The following is a 27,789-nucleotide window of genomic DNA, read 5'->3' as shown; positions in this document are numbered from 1 at the left end:
CCAATCAACGGATAATAAAGAAAATATAATACGTAATGGCAAAAAAATAAAAGATGATATTGTTAAAGAAATAAAGAATAAAATTGATAATGGAAAAATAATAAAAATAGATCAATTAATGGATAAACATGACAAAATAATAAGCAGTGATATAAAAATAAACGATAATAAAGTTAAATAAAGTAAAGATAAAATAGAAAATGAATTAAATACATTAAATATAAAAGAATTAATTAGAGTATCCCATTTAAATAACGAAGACCAAGTATCAGTTACAAATTTACTTAAGAAATAACCGCGAATTACAAAAACAGAAGATGGCAAATTAAGTTACGGCTTGTACCCGTAAGACTCATCCTGTCCATTTATCTTCTGACCAGTATGAACACTAGCTACCTGACCTGTATGAACACGCATTGACGAGGCCTACTTGTAATAGGGTACCTCACATCTTAAATTGGAGTCAGAACCATCTTATTTAACACTTCCATCTCTTCAGTTCTGGCTGACAATGGCAAAACCATTCGTTTTCTTTAAGGATGGTAGCAGTGAGGGCATAGGATCGAGGATGGAACTACTTCAAAAACCAGTGCTGTAACAAAATTTTCCCGTATCCCTGGGGTAAGCCTGCCTCACTTAGGGAATCACTGGCTTAAGGTGGTATTCAGAAATCTTTATGACATATAGTGATTATAAAAAAAAAAAAAACACTATATTTCAAGATAAATTTGTTAATTATTGAGGACAGGGGGCTACTATAGATCTGAAACTTAGGTTGTAAGATTTTCTTATCAGGGTATACCTATGTGTCGGCAGGCATTTATCTATCTGAGACACTTTTACATTATCTTACTCAGAGCTTTAATAAAATAATTTTCAATGTTTTCGAACAGTAATATGGATATCAGGATATTGTCAGAGCTGCGATATCGGTACAATAAAAACGGTTATCGAGAACAAAATATCCAAAACGTTATTTAATCGATCGATGAAAATCGATGCAAGTATTCTCCTGGAAGACAGTTAGTCAGGGAGGTTTTCTAATGTTATAGCAGTCTCTTATCAAATCATAGGTCATCAATTATTATGATTATTTCTTCTCCTTTTATTTGGGTTTGCTTGCTATTACATTTTATAACTGTGATTTATAATTAACCAATCTACCTAAAGAAAATAATTAACTAAGTAGGTTTAACTTTTAAACATTTATTAAAAATTATCTTTTAATAAATTGCTACTTGTTATGTTTTGCTTTTGCCCTGACAGTAGAGATACCCTCTTCCTTGTAGTTGGTGTACGTTGTAAACTTGTTTTTTAACAATTTAAAGTAAGAAGTTTTTTGTTTTTATAGATAACAATAAAAATTTCAATTGATAAAAATCAAATAAATATGATATTTTGGTTGTAGTTTATTGTCTTACAAGTGTGTTGATAATAAATATTAATTTCAACCCAATCATAAATGTACTGGATTTTCTATTTGTTATTATTGTGACATTCTTTGATTTTATGAAAGTATTTAGGTTAATAAATTAAGATGAAATACAAATTTCCTGGATTATACTTAAATATTATAAGTCAAAAGTGTGATACTGATCATACCTGGAAATGGTGTGTTTGTTAATACATCAGACAGATACATTCAGTGAAAAGTATTGGGAATTTGAGTAACTGGCAAAAGGATCTGGGAAGGCTATAAAATTAATCATGAATTATATTTATGTCAGTCAAAATAAGTACTGCATAATGATAATTTGACTTAATTTAATTCCAGAGACTATTATTGCAATGACATGCTGTTTCTATTTGACGGATTTTTTGTGGGCTTCTGATGTTACATATTTTGTTTTTGTCCTGCATTTATGTGATTTCATTTTCTTTATCTTGAGGACATCACATTTTTGTGAAACTTTAGCTGGTTAGCTGCTCATTAAAAATCAATAATTGTTTGTCTGCATCTGCACTCAATTATAATATGCTAGTACAGATATTTTTATTAACAATCCCATGCTGGTGCCTCCTACTTGCCCAAAAATGCTGACACTGGGCCAGTAAGATCCTCTTGTATAATTTCAATAAATTTCAAGTTATAATTATTTTTCCCAGAAATATTTTATTTATTAAAATTTACCACTACAGAATTTCATAAATATTGATTTAAAAAAATAATTAATGAAACTGACTATAAATGCCATCAGCCTTTGAAATGTTAAAATACTATCAAAACTAGTCTGCCCATGACTTAAATTTGATTGGTTTAGATTAATTATCATTAAAATATACAAGATTTGTTATTTTGAGGTAATAGTGAAATTTATTATTTTTTTTATCCCTAAAGCAGCATATTAGGAATATTTGCACTGTATCTCAAAGATCCAGGGATATCACTAATGTATCAGTATTAAATTGCCAGAGACCATAACTCTCTAGTCAGCTTTGGTTATCTGAGTTAGGATGACAGAAGTGTTGGTAGATCCTCTATATACTACATATATAAGGTACCTCCTGGATCTGTGAGATCAAGTGGCAAAATTGGAGTACTAACTATGAATCTATTACAAATTTTTATGTTTTAATATATTTAAATACCTTTCTCAAAATTTTATTAATATCAGTTCTTTTACCAAATCAACAGCACAAACTGCATCTTCTAACAGAAGTCAAAAATATATAACTTCATAATATACCGATTGCATCACAATATTGCAATGAGGAGAAGATGGTCGGGGGTTAGGGGTGTGCTCAGCAATAAATAAACAAAAACTTATTTATTTGTGCTTACATTCCAACCTGAATTTCACGTCTTCATCAGGCCTAAAAAAACAAAAAAGAGATAACAACCATCACTCAGAGAAACTTAAAAACAAACTAACAAATTAGGAAATATTTATAACTATGAATTAAGTAGAAAGTAGTTGTTTAATAATAATAGTTGATAATGAGTAGATAGTAGTTGATTGATACCTATATAAGTTGTAATATAATATTACAGAAGTAAGAATTATACAAAATAAATTATGAAAAATTAAAAAACAGAAAGTGTTGAAGAAATATAATGAAACATGCAGAAGAAAATGTAAATGATGAGTAATGGAATGAACATATTAAATAAATACAATTTTTTGTTTATTTGTGTTTTTTTCGCTGACTGCACCCCCGACCATCTCCTCATATCCATCTCCCCAATATTGCAAGTTCTCTAACTATACATATATATTGATTGATATGTATATACATTTTCCTTTATAAATAGTTTTTAAACATGGCATCAAGTAAAACACTAAATAAACTTTAAATTAAAAATTTCCTTATTAGAGTTTAAACTACTTAGAAATTTGTCCATCCAACTGCACACTCTTTCTTTTCTTATGGGTTTTGTTTGTCATTGTTGACAACAGCTTTATAAAAATCACTGCTGCTAATTTCTACTTACTTTGGTCACTCCAAAGATATACATGTCTTCAAGGCTAGTACAGTAAATTATTCACTATTGTCTAAGATAAATGTTGGTTTATAGATATGACCAGCAGAAGACTTGCAGTTAATATAAACTCTTACATGACCTCCAAGATTTCAGAAGCTGCTCAGCTCTCAATGAAACATAGCATCTATCCTCCACATGTCAGTGTTTCTGAAATGACTTCAGCGCAGGCTCTAATGATCACATTGTTTTATTCATTCTTGAATACAGACATCGATGCAATCCAAAGCTTACTTTCCATCAGTCGGTTTCTCCCTCAGCTTAGATCATCATTTATTGGTATTTGGCTCAGGGACGATTTCAACTTCCGAAGAAAAGATGTCGCTAAAGTTTTGTCTGCAGTTGCACACTTCATCCAGGTCAAAGGACCCATCATACCCGATTCAATTCTGCAAGCTATCTGCGGGCTGGAAGAGAAGTACGACATTTTCAACTTTTTTCAACAGAATGGCGATGTGTTCGGTCAACAATTATTGGCTTACATGAATCCATTGGTCAGTCGTGGTACTGAAGTTGAACCACATCTCTTACAGGTACATAAAATACAAATATTTAATTACTAAAATCAAAATTGTTTGTTCCATAATTTGTTTACCATAATTTCTGGTCTTTCTATATTTATGTTATATTAGATTCTTTTTAATTTAAATATTTCTTATGTATATTTCTATTAATTTTATTTGGGTTGTTACTTAAATAATATAATTTTTACTTCAATGCTATTTCTTAAATTAACTAATCCGTTTTAAATTTCTTTATATTTAATCAAAAAGTGGATGGTTTTAGTTTTGATTTGGTTTGATGATTAAATGTATTATTAATAAGTAGATCTTTTAACATTTTGGTAAACAATGAAAAAAAAAGTTATTAAAGTAATCAAAGAGAACCATTCTCATTCAAGGAACACTTATATTAGCATTATCTCTTCGAAATCAAGAATGGCTCATTCTATGCTTTGAGAAGTTACATGGATTTAAACTCATCTATTCATATAACATATAAAAAATAATAATAATTAGTTTAATAAACAATATTGCACTAAGCAAATTGTATATTATTTTATTTATTTATCGTGACTTGACAAAATCCCTAATATAATAACAGAGTACACTTTAAATGCAGCAAATAACTGATTAGAAGATTAACCGAAACTGAAACTAATAAAAACACACATAAAAAAGTAAACAAATGCCTAAACCAAATAAATAACTTATTTTAAAACATAAAACTATTTGAAGCAAAATTATAATTTAAACATTCATAAGAATAATTTGCATCATGTATGGACATATTTTCTCTAAACAAATTGTCATAAAGCAGACAAATTCATAATATTTTATTTTAAAAATAGCTGTACAAAGCATAGTGTCCACTGAAACCGAATCGGTCCTCACTTTTCCATTCTGGAATTTTAACCCGGTGTAGTGTCTTACTTTTTTGTCCCCCTAAAAATAAATATTTCATGTTAGGAGTGTACTGATGAGAGAAATGCTTAGTCTTACTTATTGCAGCAAGACTTAAATGAGTATAGGTGGGGAGGTAAAAATAGGACTATCATAAACAAGCAGCAATAGCAACATCTGAGGGTTAACGGAAGGTAGACAAAATTATAAACAAAGCAGATGAAATACTAGGAAGATATAGACTTTTATTTTCTAATATGAATAAAGTGCTCAAGGCTACACCTCTCCCGGGTCAAATGCATGTAATTGATAGAGAAAGGCTAGGTCAGAGTGATGTTGGCGGGCTATCTATTAAATATTATTCTGCAATTCAAAAAGCGGGCTAATGTAGTCTCAGTGAGTGCCCTGCTTCAAACTTCTTTTTTATTGTCCATACTCATTTTAAATACTTTTTAGATATGATTTTTTTTTTTTTTTTATTCAGGAATCGAAAGAAAAGTGGAAGACCAAAATATCATTGACTGACTTTCAAAGAAGAAATAAGGTGAGAATAATATGATTGGTGCTTTCTTATCAAATTTAATTTCTTCTCAAAACATTTGGCTTAAATAAAACAACCCCTACTCCCTCAAAAAAATTTTGTCTTTAAAAATAATTAATTTTGTTTTCGTAATTGTTAATCTTTGTTATATAAACTCTATTCCACTGTGATATAATAATAAATAGTGACACACTATTAAGCACTTCATTTATTCTTAATGATGTGTCACTATTTTTAATTGTACTAAATTACAGAAATCTGAGTGTATTAGAATACACAAAACTATTCTGTTATACTTGGTTATTACAAAAATAATCTTCGCTTAAAGGAAATCAATTCTTTTTCTATAAAAAATATAAAACCTTTATAACCATTCTCTGATTTCAAGATGAATTTTTTATGAGATAACAACCAATTGGTAGCAAAATATAATTTTTTTGAGATTATAGCAGCCAATGCAACAAATAAAAATGAATAATTTTCAGAAATGGTCAGTAAAACCTTATGGAATGAATTTTCAAGGTATAACATTTGGATTTCAAAAGTGTTGTTTAATTTCATCTGCCCTCTAATGGTATATCTACCTTTGAAAATCTAGTTCAATTTTGAAGTGTTATTCAGTTGAGGGGTGATGCAGAGATATGGTGCTGTATTAACTACAAGGACCTGAGTTCAAATCTGACTGTGGAAAATAATTATTTATTCTGTTCTGTAGCCGTAAGTCAACCCTGTGGGCTCTGGGGCTCACCCGGCCTCATAAAATGGGTACACTTAATTAGATAGAAATCTGGCGGTTTTGCAAAATCTTGAAAAAATCACATCCTTGCATAACCATTGGTCTACAAAAAGTACTTCTTTACAAAGTACTGAGCGCCTGACCCTTCCCAGGTTGTAGCAATTCAGTTCATATTATAATCGAGTTTAAGAGGTTGCGTTACAATCTTGGTCGATTACTAAGATTCATTATTGATAATAAATTGTTAAATTGGCATATTTCAATGTTTCAGCAAAACCCTGCATCATCGTTGCATATTGATGAACTGGACTTGATGAAGTGTCCACCAATTCGACCACCTAGGGTAATATTTAAATATTATTTCTTATTATTTATATATTTACTCAGTTTTTAAAAGTTTCTAAACTAATGTATCAGTTTCACTTTATTCTTTTAACCTATTACATAGGAGGTGAACAGAGTTGGACGGGAATCATTACATGAGTAATCATGGGCGTACCCAGAGATGGGCAGGAGACGGAAGCTACTCCCCCAGGAGTGAAAAAAATTTATTTAATAAAAGATATTTGTTTTCAAGCAATTACTAATTGTAATAACTAATAAAGAACTGCGACAATTATATATAATGTGCTTAAAATTTTGATTTCATTCTTCTGAATTTTCAGTTCCGTGCTGAAATGTCACAACCGGATTAAATATGGCTTATCCCCTCCCCCCATTTTTGATCCTGGGTAAGCCTTTGTGAGTAATTTAATTACATCTTCAAATCCATGTTTCAGTTCCACTATAATACCCTAAGAAAAAATTTAAATGGTCCAAAACATAAAAAATTAATAGTTTTGATGAACAATTACACTGAAGTAATTGTAAGACATAATTACAATTACTGTAATTGTAATTGGTATTATCAATTACAATTACTTCTTGATACTAAGTAATTGCAATTATAATTATTTCTTGACCATTGGTAATTGCAATTACAATTACATGTAATTTAATGCATTTATTAAAACCATCATATTTTAATAAATATATATATACCAACGCACAATCTTAAACTGGATATCAATTTTATATTTTGGAGCCATTTTAAATAGATTTTCACTGTTTTGTTGTTAAGTATTTATAATTACAATACTAATAATCACTTGAAATTTTATGGAAAAAGTAACAATTACATAAGAATATAATTGGTAATTGCAATTACTTTGACTCAGCTTGTAATTTTAATTGAGCAACGACAATTGCTGTTGTTCATTAAGTAATTGCAATCGTGATTACAATTATTTGTAAATGTAATTTTATTTTTGCAATTCCTAACTAAAGTAATAGGTAAGTAATTGCAATTACTTTTTGCCCAACTATGCAGGTTGGACCCAGTTTCAATTATTTGCCCAATTTTTATATCAAAACAGTATAACATATTTTTTAATTTACTTATATTTATATGGAAATGGATTATATTAAAAAATAATAATGGATAAGTTAGTTTAGCACACCAAAATCAAATAAATATCTCTTTTGGTCCCTCAGACCAAACCATTTTTACCCTCAGCACAACAGGTGAGTGCTGAGAGTAAAAATGATTCAAATTTAGGGGATGATGAATTGAGTGTGATAAAAAACAAAGAGAAATTTTTAAAGTATGAATGCACATTGAAACATCACTGAATGAACTTTTTTTTTTCATCATATCTTTGTCATTTTCTGTAAAATCACATGTAAGAATTTATGAGTGTAATTTTGTTTAAATCATCTCGTTTCTGAAAATGATATTGTTATTATCCATTAAATAATTCTATAAATTTTTTGTCTTTCATTTTAGGTAATTTCCTTAACATTAATTTCTTTTGTTAATCGTGGAGAATTCTCATGCGAGATTTTCTCTCATATTTTAATTTTTTTTTACCATATATCTATTTCTAAAGAATTTAATGATATAAACGGTCCAACCTGGAATTATAAACCAGAAAATTATCAAGGGCAGTTAAAGATCCTAAATATCATTGACTGTTAAGAATAGATGAATTTTCTAAGTGACCATTTACCCAAAAAACTTGATTTTGAAAAAACCTTTGAAGTATGCATTCCAGACAAAGAGATATAGAGGAAAGGAGGCCTTAAATTTGAGAAGGGTGCATTGGTCTGGGGTACTGATGGATCAGCTAAGGAAGGAAAAGCAGGGGCTGGGGTTGTAGGACCAAATTGTAAAAGAACCCTAGCAATGAGAATATACCCACCTGTCTTTCAAAATGAAATATACACAATAGAAATAGCGCCAATAGAAAATATTTTAAAAAATCCTAAAAGAAAAAACATTTATATAATATCAGACAGCCTGGCTGCTTTAAAGGCAATAATGTTCTATACTATAAAGTCGGGGCTAGTCTGTAATTGCCTGGAAAGACTAAAGAAATTAGCCAGAGGCTTACCTTACCTTGATGTGGACCCCAGGACATAAGGGGATAGAAGGGAATGAGATAGCAGGCACCTTAGCAAGTAAGGGATCAAAAATGATGCTAATTGGCCCAGAACCATATTGCAACATGTCTGGAAGTGCAATCAGGAAAGTAGTTGATTCCTAGGAACATAAAGATAAGGAAACATACTGGACATTGAAACCAGGCATGAAACAGTCCAAGCTGTTTATTGAAATATCAAAGGAAAATGCAAAATTTTACCTTAACCTTACTAGTCAGTGAATTGAGGACAATAACAGGACTTTTCACGGGCCACTGCCCTTTAATCTAGACCCTCCTTATTTCTTAGATTCATTAGAATAGAATTTCAAACAATTCACAAACTGAAAAACTTAAAGTTTATCACATACATTTGAAAGGTACACTTTTAAGCTATTTTTCTACATAATTGCCATTCAAATTGAGACATTTATCATACCGTGGCACAAGTTTTTCAATACCCTCTCTGTAGAAATCTGCTGTCTACGCGGTAACTCTCTTAGTGTTTCGCAATACCTTTCTGAGTTGATTGTTGCTCCACGTTTCAAAAAATCAACAAGAAGCACTCCCTTGGAGTCCCAAAACACAGTAGCCATGACCTTTCTTGCTGACAGCGTTTGCAAACACTTTTGTGGTTTCTTGGGAGAATTTATGTGTTCCCATTTTATCGACTGCTGTTTTGTTTCACAGTTGACATGCTTAATCTAAGTCTCAGTTACAATATGATCCAGAACTGCATTACTATTTGTGCTGTATTCTTGGAGAAAGGTCAGTGCTGCAGCCAGTCTCTATTTTTATGGTCTTCCATTAGGATTTTAGGAACCCACTAAGCACAAAATTTGTAGTAACCAAGCTTCTCCAACAGAATTTGAAGCACCAAACTCCGGGAAATTTAGGGAAAATGTTCCGACAGTTCTGTAATCGTGAAACGACGGTTTTCTCGAATTTTGTCATTGATTTGCATTGCCAGATCTTCAGTCACAAAGCTAGGCCTACCACTGCGGTCCTCGTTGTTAACACTGGTACTGCCATTTTTAAAATCAATGCACCAATGCCTCACTCGGCTTTCACTTATTATCCCCTGCCCGTAAACATCACAAAGCTGATGATAAATTTCAATTGGCCTATTGTTTCAAGACAACAAAAACCGAGTCACAGATCGCACTTCACAAGTGGCGGGATTTTCTATTGTAGGGCACATTTTGACAACTCACAGAGAGCAAAGTGAGGAACGCACAGTCCTCACACTACAACAGCTGGATGTGTACTGAATGTAGGAACGTTCGGACACCAATATGGCAGCTCTACATCCACCCATCGCCACTATAGGCCAAAACGTCTGCTACATTCTGGACAGCCTTCGTATAACCCTATTTTGTGGTACCTGTGTAACATTAATTTCTTCTAACTTATCTTATAATTGGTATAACATCATTTTATTCAAATTTGTTTACAGAAAAATGGACTTAGGAGATCAGGTAGTTTACCAGCCTCTTCCAAGTTCAGAGTAAGTTCACATAATTTTGAAAAATAGCTAACTGATGCTTCAGAATCTTCTTATTTTAATTATAGTAGTATAAATAATTTAACATATCTTTAATTATAAAATTTGGTATCAAACTGTTTCATTTAGACTTCGCTAATTCAGTCTGAATCAACTTACAGCTATAATAATATTAAGGTTAGTATCTTGTATTCTCATAATGCTAATCTTTTGAGTAAAGTATTAGCGATCATTACTGAAAAATAATTCTTATTCATGATCACAGCGGCCATGGATCTGTTCTATATCACCTATATAATATTTTGAAGAACAATAAACTCATGGTGTGCCCATAACCTATTCAATTTTTTCAATTCTATCAAACTTTGCAAAGCGGTTAGGAAAGTTGTGTGAGTGGACACACAAGATTTTAATAATGGTTTAATAATAAATGAAAAATGTATCTTTGGTTATTTTAGTTATTAACTTGGGAGATGTGAAGCTTTGACAATTTTGCTCTTATTGGGAAATAAACATCTATATTTTCCTAGTATTTCATCTGTTTTGTTTAAACTTCTGTCCACCTTCCGTTAAACCTTTGATGTTCTTATTGCAGATTATTTATGTTACTCCCTCTTTTACCTCGCCACTTATACTCAATTCAGTTTTGCTCTGGCCTCTTCTCAACAGTAAGACTGAGCATGTCTCTCACTAGTACATTCCTAATGTGACATTTTTTTTTTCTCATTTGATTATTTTGTTCACCTAGACACCTCTTGCATTTCTTATTTTAAATCATGAGCCGAGGCAAGAAGATCTTAGATATTTTACAAAATCTAGATTCTTCAGCCCCCAGTGGGAGAGCTACAATTTACGATTTCAATTTCACATGTCATTGTAAGTAATCATAAAGATTTTCATCATCATCATATCCAAGTACAAATCATCGACCATGAGATAAATCCTCATAGGATACCTCTTAGGGGACAAAAAAGTAGGTCGCTCCTGGATTAAACTAGCTATAGTTTTAGTTGGACTAATTTTTACCCAGCATTGCCTGCAACTGTAACAAAATCTCAAACATTTAGTGCATCTGCTAACACAATTTTCCTTATGTTAATTTATGACACAAACTTCGGGCTTTTGATTCATTTTTTTTTTTTTAAGTTTCCCTATTAAAGAACCTTTTTTAATTGTGATTGTAAACCAGATTGGCAGTCGAAATATAATTTATATCCTGTGAAACTATTTAATGATGATGCTTAATTTTTATTCCCATAGGCAAATGTTCAGCAATGCTTGGAGTCTGCTGTTGAAGCTGGTGATCCTACTTCTGTTGAGCAAGCCATCCATGCAGGAGCTAGTCCTAACCTCCCAATTAGAAAGCTGTACAGTTCACCACTACTCTTAGCTGCTAGTAAAGGCCTCGATACTATCCTCAGGGTTCTCCTACGTTATGGGGCAAATGTCAATGCCTCTGACCAACAAGGTTGGGGACCACTGCATGCAGCTGCACATTATGGGCATCTTTCTTCAGTAAAGATTCTTTTGGATGCTGGTGCTAATTCAACAACTGGTAATATATCTCCTCTCCAGATTGCTTTGACAAGAAATCATAAAGAGATTGCTGAACTGCTTACCCGCCATATTTCTACAGAAGTTTAATAAATACTATTCTTAGGTAAACTTTAATCATAATGCAATATTATTTCTTTAATTTGTCGTTTACTAATTAATAATATGCTTAAATTGTAAGAATAATGCATTTTCAACTCTAAAACTCAATTGGGAATCTAAGCACTTCAATGCATAATTTATCTTTGGCTTACTCTTATCTTTCACCATTTAATATCATTATTATTGAATATGTGTGGTGGGTGGTTTAAATGATCCCTCAGAAAGTCTTGATATTGCCTGTTTATTCATATTCTGTCTTGCCAGAATTGAGAGGTAGGTAGGTAGGATAGATGACAAGCCTAAGGGGTCCATCAAACTTGTGTGTGTTAGGAGAGGAGGGTGAAGGATATTGAAATAACAACTCCAAAAAATACTTGGAGACCAAGCAAAGTCATCCTGGTAGAGCCATAAAGGGACTCAAAGGGAACCTGACATAGTCTTATCTATTCCCAGTATTTCATTGATAGGTATTCTACGCATTGAGATGCATTTAAATTGTTAATTTATTTGTGCTCATCCAGAAGGTCTTCCTAAAATTGTTTTATTGATATTTTATACAATTATTTGGTATTTATAGAATAACATAACTTTATTTAAACATATATGAGATAAAAATATAATTATCTGGTCTTGATCAAAATGACTTGATGAGCTTCAAATATCATCCAGCCAGTGTTGGAACACTGAGCGGGTTCCTGTGGCTAAACCTAAATTGTGCATGGAACTAAATGCCATTACAAAAAAATTGAATAATACAACTACATTTTTTGGTGCAAGAAAAAAGAAACAATTAGTGTAAACCAATTTATATACCTATAAACAGAGCAAAAATTTTGAAATAAAGTTTTATACCAAATTATGGTCCTAAAAAAATATAATCGATTGTTACTATGGCAAATGGTTCTTTTATGTGAAATATGGATAGCAGGAGACCATATGTTTGATTAAATAAATTGTTTTAAGCATCTTAACTTTTTTTTCCTTTTGATAGGTAATGGAATGCTGTTCTGGCACATTGAGACTTTGACAGCTCATTATAACTGTCCATGTAAGAACAATTTTGTTCCAAACTGAAAATAATTTATTCTCTATAAAATAAAATTATTTGTCATTCAGCTTGCTCATCATAACCTAATATTGACATTGTTTATATATACAATTCAGAAATGGTATCTATATTCCTCAGGTAAAAGAAATAAAAATGTGACTGCACCTGATCCTTTGTATCTCTTTCGCACCATTCATCATGAAGATATGTCAGCCATCATTATATCATATTATTATCAAATGAAAGCTAAGGGCTTTCTTTATTAAAATGTGTGCCATTATTAATTTATATTATGTATAGTATATCATATTATGTATCGTACATTAGTATATTAATATCTTTTAACAACTTTATGTTTATTCATAAAATTTATAAAATTCATTTTTTATGATATTTATTATGATTAAAGTCAAATTTTTTTACATTGTATCTTTAAATATGATTGTAAATTTGCATCTTAAATGTAAAATTAATTTTTTTGTAACTTATTTTTAAATTAGAATTTATTTTTTAAATAAAGCGCAAGTATTTTTTTTTAACTTGTAAAGTATTTGATAAATTTATACTTTGTGATATATGTTATAAATAAATTTATTATTATTGTAATGTTATTCATTTCTTTACACATAGCAGCTATTATGATAGTTCTTATGTATTTAAAAGAAGCAATATGTTAAACTCACCTTTTTGACTGAATACTTTATATTTAAACAAATGTATTAATATTATCAAACAAAAGAGGTCTGCTATAGGTCAGTATAGAATTCTCACCATTTCTATAAGGTTCACAATTACCTATATTTCAAGATTAGTAATTTGTAGTTTATGAATTAAATATACAGCATGAGCCATTTTCAAATATAAGCAGTGAAAAAGCTGTCTTATTGTTCTTAGCCCTGATGAAGGCTTGAAATGTTGGCAAAAATGTTGGCACTAATAAATAGGTTTAATACTTATTTGTGTTGTTCACTGACTGCAGGATCAACTATATATTTCTACGATCAACTATTAACTCATCATTCCTAAATTATTTCGCAGAACCCCTGGAAGAGGCTCAGAGAACCAATTTAACCAAGATTAGGAAGGTGAACATGTATAGTGGAACAGTCTATATACATAAATTATACCACAATTATTATATAATTACACTTGTAAATTATGTATGGATTTTCAAAAATGTAAAGTTATATATTAAATTTTAGAATAAATTAAGACAATGATATATTAAGAACCCTTGTAAATATTAAAGATATTACATCTGGATTATCTCTCTAGGAAGTCTGGTGAGTCAATTCTTTTAAAATTTTTTGAGGTTAATCACTTCCATCATTTGAAATAAATAATAGTTTATTTCAAATGATGGAAGTGATTAACCTCAAAAAATTTTAAAAGAATAAAATATTTCATTACTTTACGTATTTTGCTTCTTCCTTGAGTTCCTGAAATATATTCATATAAATTCTATAAAATATTTGATTTATTTTAATGAACCTACATTTTATTTTATATTTTTAGAGGAGGATGTTATGATTGATTGAGTCAAAGGCTTTTGAGAAATTGAAAAGAACTAGGGTGGAGATTTTTTATTTGTCAATAGAGGTTTAAAGTTCTTGGGTAATTTTTAACAAGGCTGATTGTTTAGGATATTGGGATCAGAAACTGGACTGTTATTTCTTCCTTGAGTTCCTGAAATATATTCATATAAATACTATAAACTATTTGATTTATTTTAATGTATCTATATTTTATTATTTTATATATTTGCTATTGAACAATGTGAAAAAAAAGTTTTAATTTAATTTTAACATTTAATATTTTTATAGGTATCTTTTCAACACTAGTACTGCATCATTTACTAAAAGAAATGTGGCTGCTTAAGAGATTAAGTTTTATTGCTGAAAATAATGCTACTTTAATCCGGCATATCTCTCCATTTTTATTTATTAACTATTTAATCCAAATGAATGATCCTATGATAGTTTCTTTTGTTGTTATATAATATTTAAATTATCATCTCTGTAATTTATTAATAAACTGGACTAAATTCTAGACGATTCACCAGTATCCTGTGGACTCCACCATGCTTCATATATATTTTATTTTTTTCTGGTGGATCAAAACATTCCTTGTTTGCTTTTAACGTGAAAACAGATGTGTATATGTATGCACATTGGAAAGAATACTGAAATATTATTTAATAAAGATTATGTAGACACAATGAACTAATCGAGACTGCTGTATAATGTCAAATTTGTAATATACGACTTATCACAAAATTTTTATGTATTATAAAAGGAATAATAATAAGACATATATAAAAGTCTGGACAAAAAATATAGAGCTGAAATAAACAACACTGAATTTGTGTGATAGGATTAGAATCTGCTCTTATTCCAGAATTTATAAAGAAATGGATGTTTATCAAATTAATTTCTTTTACCCCCATATTTTCCCTCATTTTATTTTATTTTTTTGCAGAGTTTCTTTACTTTAACAGTTACCTAAGTAGGAAAAAGTGTCATTATAAGTCAGAACTTCTTTGTTTAAGATTATATTTCATTTACCTTCTAGTTCAAACAGTTAATAAAAAAAAAAAATCATGTTTATTCTTCATACAAGGGACTAATCTATGAAGGGAATAAGAGGAAATTTGCCAAAACAACCAATATGAAAAAAAAGAAGCCTTGGTTTAAAATACTTAACAAATTAAAACAATCTGGAGTAACTATAATTATTCTAATGTTTAATTAGTAAAACTGTTAACTTAGTCATAAAATATATTATTATTGATTATAATTACCTATTCTATAAATTTAAATTAAATGAGTGTGGTAAAATTATTTTCTAAACCTGATGAAAACCCTAAACATATTTATTTGGTTCTGTGTTCAAATCACTGGATTCATATGAATGGAATCAAGATAGTTTTAAATTATATCATTTTTCATTGGGTCATTAATTACTGTGATAAGCTATCAATCCCTTCTGACACAGGTGGAGATTAAAAATGGCTAGTACCTCAAAAGAAGAAAATTGACAAATATTTAAATATACAAAAAAAAAAAAATATGGTTTATACCTGCCCTGCTCAATAGTATCCCAAATTAAGTATTTACCCTGGTTGTTAACTTTTATTATCAGAAACTCTCGTTTTGGCCCTCGGACCACTTTCAAGGAAACAATCTTAAATATTGATATCATATTCTTTAAAATATTTTCTGCAGGCTAATTGCCTATGTCATATATAACTTTTTATATTTTAAATCTAAAACTTTTTCATATAAATAATCTTCAACTTTTGAAGGTAGGTTCTGTTATAAATGATGTCTGTAAGTGGAAAAAGAGAAGATTATTTTTAGATTTAAAATATAAAAAGTTATATATGAAATGGGCAATTAGCATGCAGAAAATATTTTAAAGAACATGACATCAATATTTAAGGCTTTCTCCTTGAAAATGACCTGAGGGCCGAAACGTTGGAGTGTTTCTGAAAATAAAAGTTAAGAGTATATTTGGATCAAAATTGTGTGTGTTAATAATGAAATTGTTTTATATATTTTTGGGGATCAAATTTTCGCTAAAACAATTTGAAGATTTTAATTTTTCCTTTTTTTAAATCATTATTTCATATTATTCTTATTTTAAACTTTCAATTCTAATCATAATACATAATCAGGGATACCAGTGGTTCAAGTTGAAAAAAAATAGTATTTTTCTTTGTAGCTATCTTCTATTACATATCAATCTAGTGCTTCTATTTTTATGTCCTTAATTGAAAAATAAATTTTAGTTTTATACTTATTTAATTAGATGGACATATTGAATAGATGTGTAGAATTAACCTGATACATAGGAGCTTTCCTCTCCCCTCAAATAATTTCTGGATCCACTACTAGTCAGGACCAGGCTCTTGTTTTTTCCAATTTTGAAAGTTTTATAAATTAGAAATTTTACCTAACAGTTAGGAATGATGTTAATTCCATTATTTTTTGTTTAATTGTTTTAATAATAAGTATAAAAAATTAGAATAGGTGTAATGATTGGTCACTGAAGTTAAGTACAAGTAGTTGATGACTACACCAATACACAATGAAGTAGACCAAATTTTTATTTTATGCTATCATTATTCATTATTACCCAAGGCGTAGATGTTTAATTTAAAAATAATAATAATTCAGTTAATTTTACCCCGAAACCGGCATAAATTGGTTTCAATTTTCATAAATTTATTTCTTAAAATGGTGAACAGTTTGAAAAGTAGAGCAAGGAGCGGTTTTTTGTCTCAACGATTTATCCTTTCGACCTCCACGTCAATCGAATTACAGACACATTCAGAACAAACATTTATATTTGATATAACCATTAATCAACAAGATAACAATTACAATGATTTATAACAGTGCTGGCTTTTTTTTTCTTCTAGTAGCGAGTTAGTTGTTTAATTACTAGTAGCCATGTCTGCGAAAGTGCCGGTTGTTAAATTGAACAATAATCTCGATTATCCAATTATTGGTTTGGGAACTTGGAAGGTAGGTAAATAAATATTTTTGTCTCATGTCAATTTATTTTATTGTTTTTTCTTTCCTTGATTTTCTCTCAAGTCGCTGTTACTACTGTTAATCTTAGGCGCGGAAGGTTATCTTGCTTGTCATAATATATTGGCATAACACCCAAGTGAAATCTCTAACTATAATTTGTATTTGAGAAAACTATTTGTCTATATGTATTTTATCTTAGTAATCACAGATTTTTAATAAAAATCTTGAAAACTTGCAATTTTTAAAAATAATAAATGACCATAAAAAATACCATATATATTGACCAACCTTCAAATATTCTGATGATTTAAAATAAATAGAAATGACTTTGTAACCCACTTACTTAAACCATCATCCCTTTTACAAATCATGCTCAAATACTAATGTCTAAAATAATTACGTAGGTGACCAAATTTCTTTACTAAGAGATAAAACGGTTTCTGCTGTCTATAGACCACCCTCAATTATAATTTCTAATTGTAATGACTATTGTAAATGCTTAAATAATAATTTAAACAATTCATTTATTTAACCTTTCATAAACTTGTCTTCTATTAAATTAATTTCTCTATTGAAAAATTGTAAGGTATGTTAGTTCATATTGTAGTTGCAGAATTATTGTTTGAACTTACTAGAAATGTAATTAATTTTGCATCATCATGATTTTTCTTTTTATGAATGATATTCTTGAACAAATCTTGGTTACGATCACTTTAAACCATTTTAGTGATCCTGATTTGTTCTTTGCTCATTTATTATTATCATTATTAATTTTATTTTTATTTATTCTTTACAGCCTTTATTTAATCACAACTTACTTCTTTATTTTCCATCTTTTAGTGTGTTAACTTTTGTTTTCCCAAATCTACTTATCTGTTTTTGCATTTTATATGCATCTTCTGTACTTTTTTAACCATATAGCTTATGCTATTTTTTATTCTTATCATTAATACTATTTTATTTCTTCCTTACTTTTATTTGTAAATAATTTTCTTTTCACTTATTTTTACATAATATTTACCCTACCTTAATTTACTTTTTTGTATTTTATTAGCTTACTATTTTAAAATGTTCTTAGTTGTTTTTATATCTTTTTAACCCCGATGAAGCCCTACAAAGTGGGGTGAAACGTCGGATAATAAATAGTTGAAAACTAATTTTGTTCTTTTCGACCGCAACTCTGACCATCTTTTTTTTCTAATTAGCAGTGTTTGATATGTGTGTACAAAATGATTTACAGTGGCAGGATGTTTAAAAATCACTTATACTGCTACAAGTAAATGCTAAATAGAATGATACAAGTTAGTTTAGACCCAACTTCCACTCAATAGAGTCTGTTGGAGGATTTATCTGTCCCTTTTAAATGAGTGTAATTTGTATGAGTTTAATATAAGTAACAGTAGTGATCTAATTAAAGCAGTAATAATAATAGCATTTGTAGGAGTTTTGAATTTGCTGCCACTGGAGATTGTTTTGTACAATAGATTATCATAAAGGTTTTGCTATTAATTACAAAGCTTGTTTGAGATCATTACGTTACTAATGCCTCTTGATGGTTTTACAATGCTCAAGAGATAATACAATAATGATTACATATACACCACAAATTACCATTGTTCCTATGTTTCTTATCACTTCATTTCATATCCCCAACTCATTTATGGTCTTCCTCTGCATCTGGCTTGATCTATACTCGACGCTACTTTTTATTGTTTACCCATGCAAGATAGCATACCCTTTTCCATGTCAGTTTTTGAGATTCCTTACTTTGATTCTTTACTTTTAATTGTAAAATCATATTCTTTTTTATGAACAATGTAAATTAAAGAAAGTAAAAAAGATGTACAGTGAAATGTAAAATTAAATAAGAATAACAAGATGGTTTTAGAGAGTTAAGGAAAACAGAATTAGTAACTGATAAAAAAGAAATTTAAAAATGCAGTATGCACTAAAAGATGGAAAAATTGTGTTCATTATTTTCCTTTATTATTGATTTTACTCTTATTCTCTTATTCCATCTTTTAGAGTGTACTGTATTTTTATATTTCTTTTTATCAGTTATTATTTCTGTTTTCATCTGTACACCTTTTTTATTTTTTTAAAATTTAGATTGTTGATTTTTAAAGAAATTATCATAATTAGCCTCACTTTAGTCAAGTTTTATTTTGGTTATCTATCTGCTTACTTTTTTACTCTATTTAAGTGTTTTTATCTTTTTTGAACACTGATGAAGCCCTGTAATATGGAGCGAAATGTTGGCTCACATTAAATAGTTTTATAACTATTTGAGTTTTTTTCTTTGACCATACCCGGTGTATTATTCTGATATAGTTTTTTCTTCTTCTTAAAATGTGGGTTAAATGGGGTTCTAAGAATATTCTTTCTCAGTCATTCTGATTGATAATTAATAATTTAGTATTAATGTTTTTCTCTCTTCTAATATGTGATTTTATTGGTGCACTAAATTGAAATGAATCTAGGTTTATCATTCAGATATGTTTTGATGTTGATTTGTTCTTGAATATTATTATTTTTCTATTATATTAAAAAAAAATCAAATATCAAAGTAAATTATGATGTAAATATAAAAAAACATATGAATATGTTTCCTTCTTTTGTTCATGTGTGTATGTTTTTGTTTCATATTTTCTTTTTTTTTTATTTAAACTATGTTATTTATTTACAATTTATTTTTTTAAAATCTATATTGCTGTTTTTTTTTTATTTTAGTCAAAACCCGATGAAGTATACCAAGCTGTTAAGGATGCCATTGACATAGGATACCGCCACTTTGACTGTGCTTATCTCTATGAAAATGAAAAAGAGGTAGGTGCTGCCCTCAGTGAAAAGATCAAGGAAGGTGCTGTTAAAAGAGAAGAATTATTTATTGTTACTAAGGTAATAAACTAAAAAAACAATATTCATATTATTTGCTTAAAAATTTGAATTTTATTTGTACTAACTTTAAAATTTACTTTCTTTCAAGCTATGGAACACTGACCACAAAAAGGAATTAGTCGTTCCAGCTTTGAAACGATCATTGGAGCTTTTAAATCTGGAATATGTGGATCTGTATTTGATCCATTGGCCATTGGCTCTCAAGGTAGTCAATCTTTATTAAATAATTGTTTTCCTAAATTTCCTTTTCATTAGTTTTGTGGAACATTCATTTTTAATATTATTAATAAATAACTGAAGGAACATTTTTGCGTGTTCGTAATAGTGTGCATGTGTTAGTATGAGGGGGTGAATGTTATCCCATGTATGTACTCTACAGCTTGATACATCATAAGTAACCTGCAGGATGCTCAGCTTATCTTAGAACCTTATTTTAACTAATTTTATCAGCATTTTCCGAAGTTGTAGTTATATGCTTAATAAATATAAAATAATATGAAAAGTAATTTTTTTTTTGGAATGTCTAGTCTCCTAAATATAATTACAATAAACATTTGATTGATTATTTTCTGGCATATAATGGTTTAGTAACTAAATAATACAACAATAAAATCTTTGATATTAGTCATTAGAGCTTAAGTCACTTTTTGAGGATTTAGAGATTATGTTGTATTATAGCATCAAATTAGAGCTACCAGTTGGTATTAAGGTCTTTATGCTTCAGATAGAGTTTACATAATGTTTTGAACTTTGTTTTTATTCTCCTGAAAAATTCATATTTTCAACTTAAGCCCTTAGGACCGCAAAGCAAAGAAATAATAACAATAGTATTATTAAAAAAAAAACAAAATTAACATTAAAAACAAAAGTGCTGAAGTTTCAAGATTTTTATCTTGAATATAATCAGGATATAATAAAACAGGAGAAAATGAGGGAGATAACTTGGAGCTGAGAGATTTTTTAATAGAATCAAGGAGCCTAAGGAATTGTTTTCGGGTAATTTGGGAGATATGGTCATTCCAGGATAGGTACTGATCAGAAATCACTACAAGGTTTCTAACTGAGGTATGAACTTGAATGGGTTGGCGATTAAGGTACAATTCAAGGCAAAGAGAGAGCGGTCTACCTCGGCAGAAAGGGATCTGAGTATGTTCCCTTTACACCCAATCCCATATGCAGTTTTATTCCTAGGCATGCAAAGAGACGCATCAAAGTGATTGCTGAGAGCAAGGCTGGGTTCTTCTGGTGGAAAACCAGAAGACAAGAACAGTCAAGGATGTTCCTAAAAGGCTCCTGCCCAAAAAGAAGTAACACACTACTTAATATGGACTAGAGTACCTTAAGATGGGTGACAGGACTATATACAGGACACTGTCAGCTGAATAAGCCTCTCTATAAAATGAGACTGTCAGAGTCACCAATTTGTAGGTTTTGCAGAAAGGATGATGAGACCGTGTATCACATCATATACAGATCATATATATGGGCAGGATACGATTCCTTACCTTTGGACGAGACTATATCCTAGATCCTAAACTTTGTGAGGCGGTTGATCCGTATAAGATATCCAGATTCGTAAAAGCATGTGGCCTGTTTTGAACAGAGGAAAGGACAACATACAATAGGGCCTAAGTGGCTACAGTACACTTTTACCGGGTTAAATAAAAAAGTACATATGGGGATGGTAAGGAATTGTATTAAGAAGGTACTTAGAACTGATGAGAATGCCCTTAGTTTTTTTCAACATTGAGCCTGAGATTATTATTTACTGCCAATTCATTGATGCTATCTATATCTTCTTGCAACATGCAGATCCCCTCAAGCATTTTGGCAGGATGAAGGGTAAGATAAATTTGTTGGTATCCGCTAACAGGTTTTATTGTGAATAGAGGATATAATCAGGAAGGTCATTAATATACATTGAGGAAAGGATTGGTGAGAAGGTTCCTGAGGAACACCATGTGTTAGTAGAAGGAAGGAGGAAGGGGGTTAATTGGGAATTGTGATAGTTTGGGAGCGAAGTGATAAGGAAAAGAACCAATTTGAAATAATGTTTGATAGGACGAGGTTTTTGGAGTTTGGAGAGGAGGATGTTATGATTGACTGAGTCAAAGGCTTTTGAGAAATTGGAAAGAACTAGGGTGGAGATTTTTTGTTTGTCAATAGAGGTTTAAAGTTCTTGGGTAAATTTAAACAAGCCTGATTTTTAGGATATTGGGATCAGAAACTGGACTGTAGGGGATTGAGGAGAGCTTTTTAAATAGTACTATTTTTTTTTTTTTTCAGGAGGGTGTTGGATTATTTCCTAAAGATGCAGATGGTAAAACCCTATTTAGCGATGCTGGTTTCATTGATACATGGAAGGGAATGGAGGAATGTGTCAAGTTAGGTTTAACAAAATCAATTGGACTGTCTAATTTTAATCATAAACAAATACAGAAAGTTTTAGACATTGCCAAAATTAAACCAGTTAACAATCAGGTATTTTATTAGCCTTTTTTTCATTATGTGCTCATTACTTTTGTAAACTACACCAATTTTATTTTTTTGTTAAGTCAACCAGTAGCTACTTACAGGTTACTTATGTAATAGGTACTTAGGTATTATTCCATCCAGAGCAGTTGTGTATTATGACTTGGCGCCATAGTCAGATTCACATTTATGTGAATTTTGGCCCCTACTTTGACTTAAAAGGGAATTAGATCCTCTGCTGTTGTTCATCTCTTTTGCCCGGGGAAGTCATTAGCTATAACAATAGGTTAGGTTAAAACCCACAACTGATCTGGATGAAATAATACTTAAGTACCCAGATACGTGTTAATAATTGAGTCTACAAATATGTTTTATTGTAAAAGGAAGATGGTCCGGTCCGGTCAAAGAAAAACACTCAAATAGTCATAAAACTATTTAATATGAGGCAACTTTAGCATTTTCAAGCTCACCTTCTCATGATAAAGATTGTGGAGAAACTATCCATTGGTAGCACTCCAATGAAATTTCTGTATTAGAAGGTCTTGAGGCTGTCTTCTTTTCAAGGGCCTCAGAGGATCATCATGAATAGAAGAGGAAGAAAGATTAAAACTATTGGGCTAGTTTTGTTAAGCAGTTCAGAATGGAAGGATTGATATCAGGTTTGGGATTGATTGGCTACATATGGAACATTAAGGTCTTTATGGATGACTGTGACAAAGTATCCAATCATGTGTGCTTCTTTTGGACCACATTTCTATATGCCTTGTCCTTAGAATGCTTTTGTTGTCAAACCAACATTATTTTAATGCCTGATCTTCTATTCCCAACTTATTCTCAGCAGTTTTTCTAACCACTATTGAGTATTATTTCCACCATTTTTGAACAGAGTTTTTAAGAATGTTGTTAGCAAGTATTTCATCCAATTTTAATTGATGTCTATGGCTTGTTTCCATTTCGTTAAGTTTAGATATGGCAATTTTGTTCTGTTTTTGTCTTCCACTTTCCTTACATTTGAAATTCTTTTTCTAATTCTGGAAACTACCATATAGTTATCTGAATCAATGTTGGCCCTATGTAGGATCATTTTAATGAACAATATACTTTATGTTACCATCAAAATAGGAAAACAATTTTTTTATAAATATAATTTATTAATATGTTATTCTTCCCTCTCTATCACCTTCTGCGACTTTATTATGTTAGGTATTAATTTTTCATTAATTATTGAGGTATTTTAGAGGAAAAAAATTAGAAAACTCAGAATTTATGCCCTGTCACAATATTTTATATATAGATTTTAAATGAGGAAAAAATCTAGTTGATGTTAAAAACCATTCTATTGATATGATGAATTTGATCAAAATCGACAGAGCCATTTTTGAGAAAATTATAAATTAAATGTGAAATTTATGATATAAAGTGGCACTTTTGGAAAGTTAATTTCAGCCGAAAGTTTCTGTAACACCCCAAGCATTTACCTACCTTAAATACACGATTTCAGTTTTGCATAAGTTTTCTTTTATGAGCTAGGCTGTTTATATCAGAGTTGCTCAAACACCATAAACCATTTTTAGAGATTTGTTTATTTCACCTCTAGTGACCTTAAAACATTTCCCCTTTTAGAGTTTTCATTGAAAATTCTGATGTGTATTTTTTTTTACTGCAGTACTTTCTCTGATTATATATTTCATTTATAAGTAAAAATATACAAACTGAAAAATTGATGTTTCTTAAAAAGTAGTCTTTATTTTTTGTCTATCATTTTTTTAAATTGTCATTCCAGATAGCTCTATTTATCATGTGAAGAACTTTGCTTCCACATTTATAGATCTTGCTGCTTGGTAACTGTCAGAGATCCAATTTTGGATTTTCAGGATAAGTTTACAATTTGATTGTTTATTTAGAAAATTTTAAAATCTGATGTAATCTGGAGTACGCCACTTCAATGAGACCCCAAGATTAAATAAGTTTATATACGATAAACAAATACTTACGGGCTCTGAATGGTCCAATGTCTTGAAATAGAATATAAATTATGCACCCCTAGGTGGAGTCCCAGGTGGCAGCAGACAGGATAGAAAAGTTGGGTCCCTCTGTCGCAAATGAAACAGAGAGCCTGAAACACCAGGAAATGCCCTAACAACTCCCTCCTCATAACACACCGACATCATAGAGTAAAGTACAAGTTAATGAAGCTCCTAAAAGAAAGAGATTTTGCCTGATTCAACGAGGTCTACTGTGTCAATACGGATGGATCTACAAGATATGTGGTTATTGTTGCTTTCCCTAAGAAGGGGAAGTCAGCAATCATTCTGGATCCCCCAATGAGATATGAAAATAACCACCTTGACCAGGCAAATAAAGTGGAAAGGGAAAAGAAGGAAATCCACGATAAATGCATCCCTTTCCTTAAGGAAAAGTTCCATGAGGTCTCTGGTTTGGAGCCATGCTGAATGATACCCAATACAACTAGGAGCTTCATGGAGGAACTTGGGGTCAATATCCAGGATGTGGCTAAGATAACTGATGATGTAATACTCGACTCCCTGGGAATCATCCACCACCACATGCATGGAAATTGTTGAGTAATGGAATCTTTCAGAGGAAGGATGACACACATTGCATATTTTATTTATTACTTTATTATTTTTGTATATATTTTAATATTTATTGTATATTAATTTTCACATAATTTGTCGATTTTCTTTATATATTTGTTACTTATTTATTTTTCATATTTATTTGTATCTCAATCACTATTTTTATTCATTATTCTTTTAAAGGCACATTGGGTTGAAAGCAAAATATGAAAGGGGAAAAAAAAGAGAAAGGGGAAAGGATAGAAAAGGAGGCAGAAAAAAAAGAAAGATAAAAGAACCAAAAAGATGAAATGAAAAAAAAAAAGTCATATTCTATTGTTATATATTACTACTGTTTATAATTATTATTATTTACTCGTTAGGACTATTTATCGTAAGATCAAAAATATTGTCTGATTAGACTAAAATAAGTATGTTGTGTGACTGGCAACCCAATGAAGTTGGGCAGCTCAACTATGTATTTTTAATAAAGTTTTTCCTCTATTCAATGATTGACAACATTTTATTTTGTTCAGGTTGAATGCCATCCATACTTCAACCAGTCTAAGTTGATTGAATTCTGTTCTAAAAATGACATTACAGTAACTGCGTATGGACCTCTTGGATCACCCTATCGGCCTTTGAGGCCCGGTGCTACGACTCTCTTGGAAGACCCTGTTGTGAAAACTCTTTCGGAGGAGTATAAAAAAAGCCCAGCTCAGATTTTGATTAAATATCAGGTAATGAATTGATTTTTTATTTTTAATCTAAACAGATATCTTTTAACCTCCAAATTTAATTATGATTATTGAAATTTTATTTTTTGGTTACTCACTGTTGTTACATTGAAATTTCTAAGAAAAGGATTGAATTTCTGTTAAACCAATTCTGGGAAGTGATCAACATTGCTGCAACCTCTTACAGAGTAACTGCTGGATAATTAAATTACTATAAACCGGGGTTACTTTGATCTTTCGGGGTAACTATAGTTAATCACCTTTTTTTTTTTAAAATTCAAATCGTTCTGGCGAGCTTAATTCTTGCCCTTGCTACCCTCAGCTGGCCTTATTGCTATGAGAGTTACTTGTAGAGTGCAATACAGACGCCCATAATAGTTTCTGTGGCAATATTGGAGAGAGATGCGCTTTTTTGGGCACCAGCTGATAACAGCTATCAGGAATACTTGGTACTAACCTCCTCTGGTGTGTGACCATCAGCTTAGGTGAATAATATTGTTGTCTTAAATTTATTTGGCCACATTTTCATTCTTGTTTTATTTCTCTGTCTCATTTCTATGAATTATAATGTAAAAAAAGTGCACTTGACGGGGTAACATTGATCACCAAGTTTTTTGTGTTTTCTGTAGAATAGGTCCTCCATACGCCACCCATCTGTCTGCAACCACTTGATGTGGTTGTCTTTAGGCCATTTAAGGTTGAGTGGCATTAGACATAATGAAGAGAACAGGCTCTGGTCCATCTCGAACTTACGGGACAACTTCTCAGTTGACATAAAACTATGAGAAATTACTATTGGAAGTTTAAGTTTACCTAGTTTAGTGAGTTTTCCTTTTTTCTGAGTGCCTAGAGCTAATTATGTTTAAAAATGTTTGTGATAGAGGAAATTGGCAATTGTGACTTAAACAGACATAGCCACTAAGTACCAAGGCTCGATATAATTTTGGAATAAAGTTACTTTTTGGTGTCACTGTTATATTCATACATTCCTCAATGAAGGCCAAACAGGAATTCAAGACTTATTGTGCAAATAATGTTTCAAGACGGGTAAATAAAGGAAAAATGATAATTAAACTGATTGTCGACTAAAATAAAGTTTTTTAGTTGGTTTAGTTTGGTTAGTTAGTTGGTTAGTTTGGTTAGTAGTTAAATCTGTTTAGGTTGCTTATTAAATGGGGTTTCTTTGATCAAGAACAGCAAATAAGCATTTTTTGGACCAAAATCATTTGTGATCAAAGTAATGCGGTATGACAGGGTAAGATTAATAAAACAAAAAGTGTGACCCCCACCCATCTCCCTGTTAAAGTTAGCGGGTCCCTACAGGTTGCACTTTAAAGCTGAAATGTGTAGCTACCGTTTGAAGAATTATTGAAAAATGAGGGAGCTATGGTACCAAATACGCAAAACCTGTACTAAGGTAACCCTGGTTTACAGTATATTTTAAATGACCTTTCCATAGTTACCATTTAATGGATACTTTTTGAATTATATGTAAATAAAGTATCATTTCTCCATAACTGCTATTGGGGCGAGGGTTATTTCGTATGTGAAAACCGACCTCTTCCCCAGAGGGAAATGTTCGCTGGTTCGAGATAAAATAAAACAAAAAAATAAAAATAACGGAGGACCTGAAATAAATATCACATAAAAAAAAAAACAATTGAGAAAATGAAATAATAAAAAAATAACTTTCCAAGTGATACAAAGATTTAATTAATTAAAATATAAACAAAAAAA

General features: G+C 30.5%; 2 protein-coding genes across 5 annotated transcripts in view; both read left to right on the top strand.

The window, feature by feature from the left end:
• The first annotated feature begins 1,025 nt into the window (after positions 1 to 1,025).
• On the top strand, positions 1,026 to 13,348 carry LOC106690781 (uncharacterized). 4 transcript variants are annotated; one of them, XR_001344665.3, is made up of 8 exons: positions 1,026 to 1,185; positions 3,518 to 4,014; positions 5,369 to 5,428; positions 6,433 to 6,504; positions 10,077 to 10,127; positions 11,385 to 11,784; positions 12,772 to 12,828; positions 12,967 to 13,348. XR_001344665.3 is itself a non-coding variant. In XM_014436332.3 (7 exons), the coding sequence occupies exons 2-6, from the start codon at positions 3,520 to 3,522 to the stop codon at positions 11,766 to 11,768; spliced, it is 1,062 nt and encodes a 353-aa protein (XP_014291818.1). In that variant the 5' UTR covers positions 1,026 to 1,185; positions 3,518 to 3,519; the 3' UTR covers positions 11,769 to 11,784; positions 12,967 to 13,348. The 4 variants fall into 4 exon arrangements, 2 of the variants coding, with proteins under 2 accessions (XP_014291818.1, XP_014291817.1); XR_010844224.1 differs by lacking the exon at positions 1,026 to 1,185 and adding an exon at positions 1,193 to 1,327; XM_014436332.3 differs by lacking the exon at positions 12,772 to 12,828.
• Positions 13,349 to 17,100: 3,752 nt separating this feature from the next.
• Positions 17,101 to 27,789, top strand: part of LOC106690780 (aldo-keto reductase family 1 member B1) — a 12,761-nt gene continuing 2,072 nt past the window's right edge. Inside the window, exons 1-5 of the mRNA XM_014436329.3 lie at positions 17,101 to 17,357; positions 20,097 to 20,264; positions 20,353 to 20,469; positions 22,551 to 22,745; positions 25,852 to 26,055. Of these exons, the coding sequence (XP_014291815.1) occupies positions 17,283 to 17,357; positions 20,097 to 20,264; positions 20,353 to 20,469; positions 22,551 to 22,745; positions 25,852 to 26,055 (759 nt within the window). The 5' untranslated portion in view covers positions 17,101 to 17,282. The remainder of the gene's footprint in view (positions 17,358 to 20,096; positions 20,265 to 20,352; positions 20,470 to 22,550; positions 22,746 to 25,851; positions 26,056 to 27,789) is intronic.

This window comes from Halyomorpha halys, unplaced genomic scaffold, assembly GCF_000696795.3.
Source record: "Halyomorpha halys isolate HHAL.00 unplaced genomic scaffold, Hhal_1.1 Scaffold1871.1, whole genome shotgun sequence".
Lineage (NCBI taxonomy): Eukaryota > Metazoa > Arthropoda > Insecta > Hemiptera > Pentatomidae > Halyomorpha > Halyomorpha halys.
Note: the sequence above shows the minus strand (reverse complement) of the source record. Positions and strands in the feature narration are given on the sequence as shown.

What these genes read in the sequence shown, in the direction of transcription:
- LOC106690781 (XM_014436332.3), top strand. Translation starts at nt 3,520, where the DNA reads ATGACCAGCAGAAGACTTGCAGTTAATATAAACTCTTACATGACCTCC. An exon ending in ACTTTCAAAGAAGAAATAAG is followed by an intron (nt 5,429 to 6,432) that starts GTGAGAATAATA and finishes TCAATGTTTCAG; the next exon opens with CAAAACCCTGCATCATCGTT. An exon ending in CACCAATTCGACCACCTAGG is followed by an intron (nt 6,505 to 10,076) that starts GTAATATTTAAA and finishes ATTTGTTTACAG; the next exon opens with AAAAATGGACTTAGGAGATC.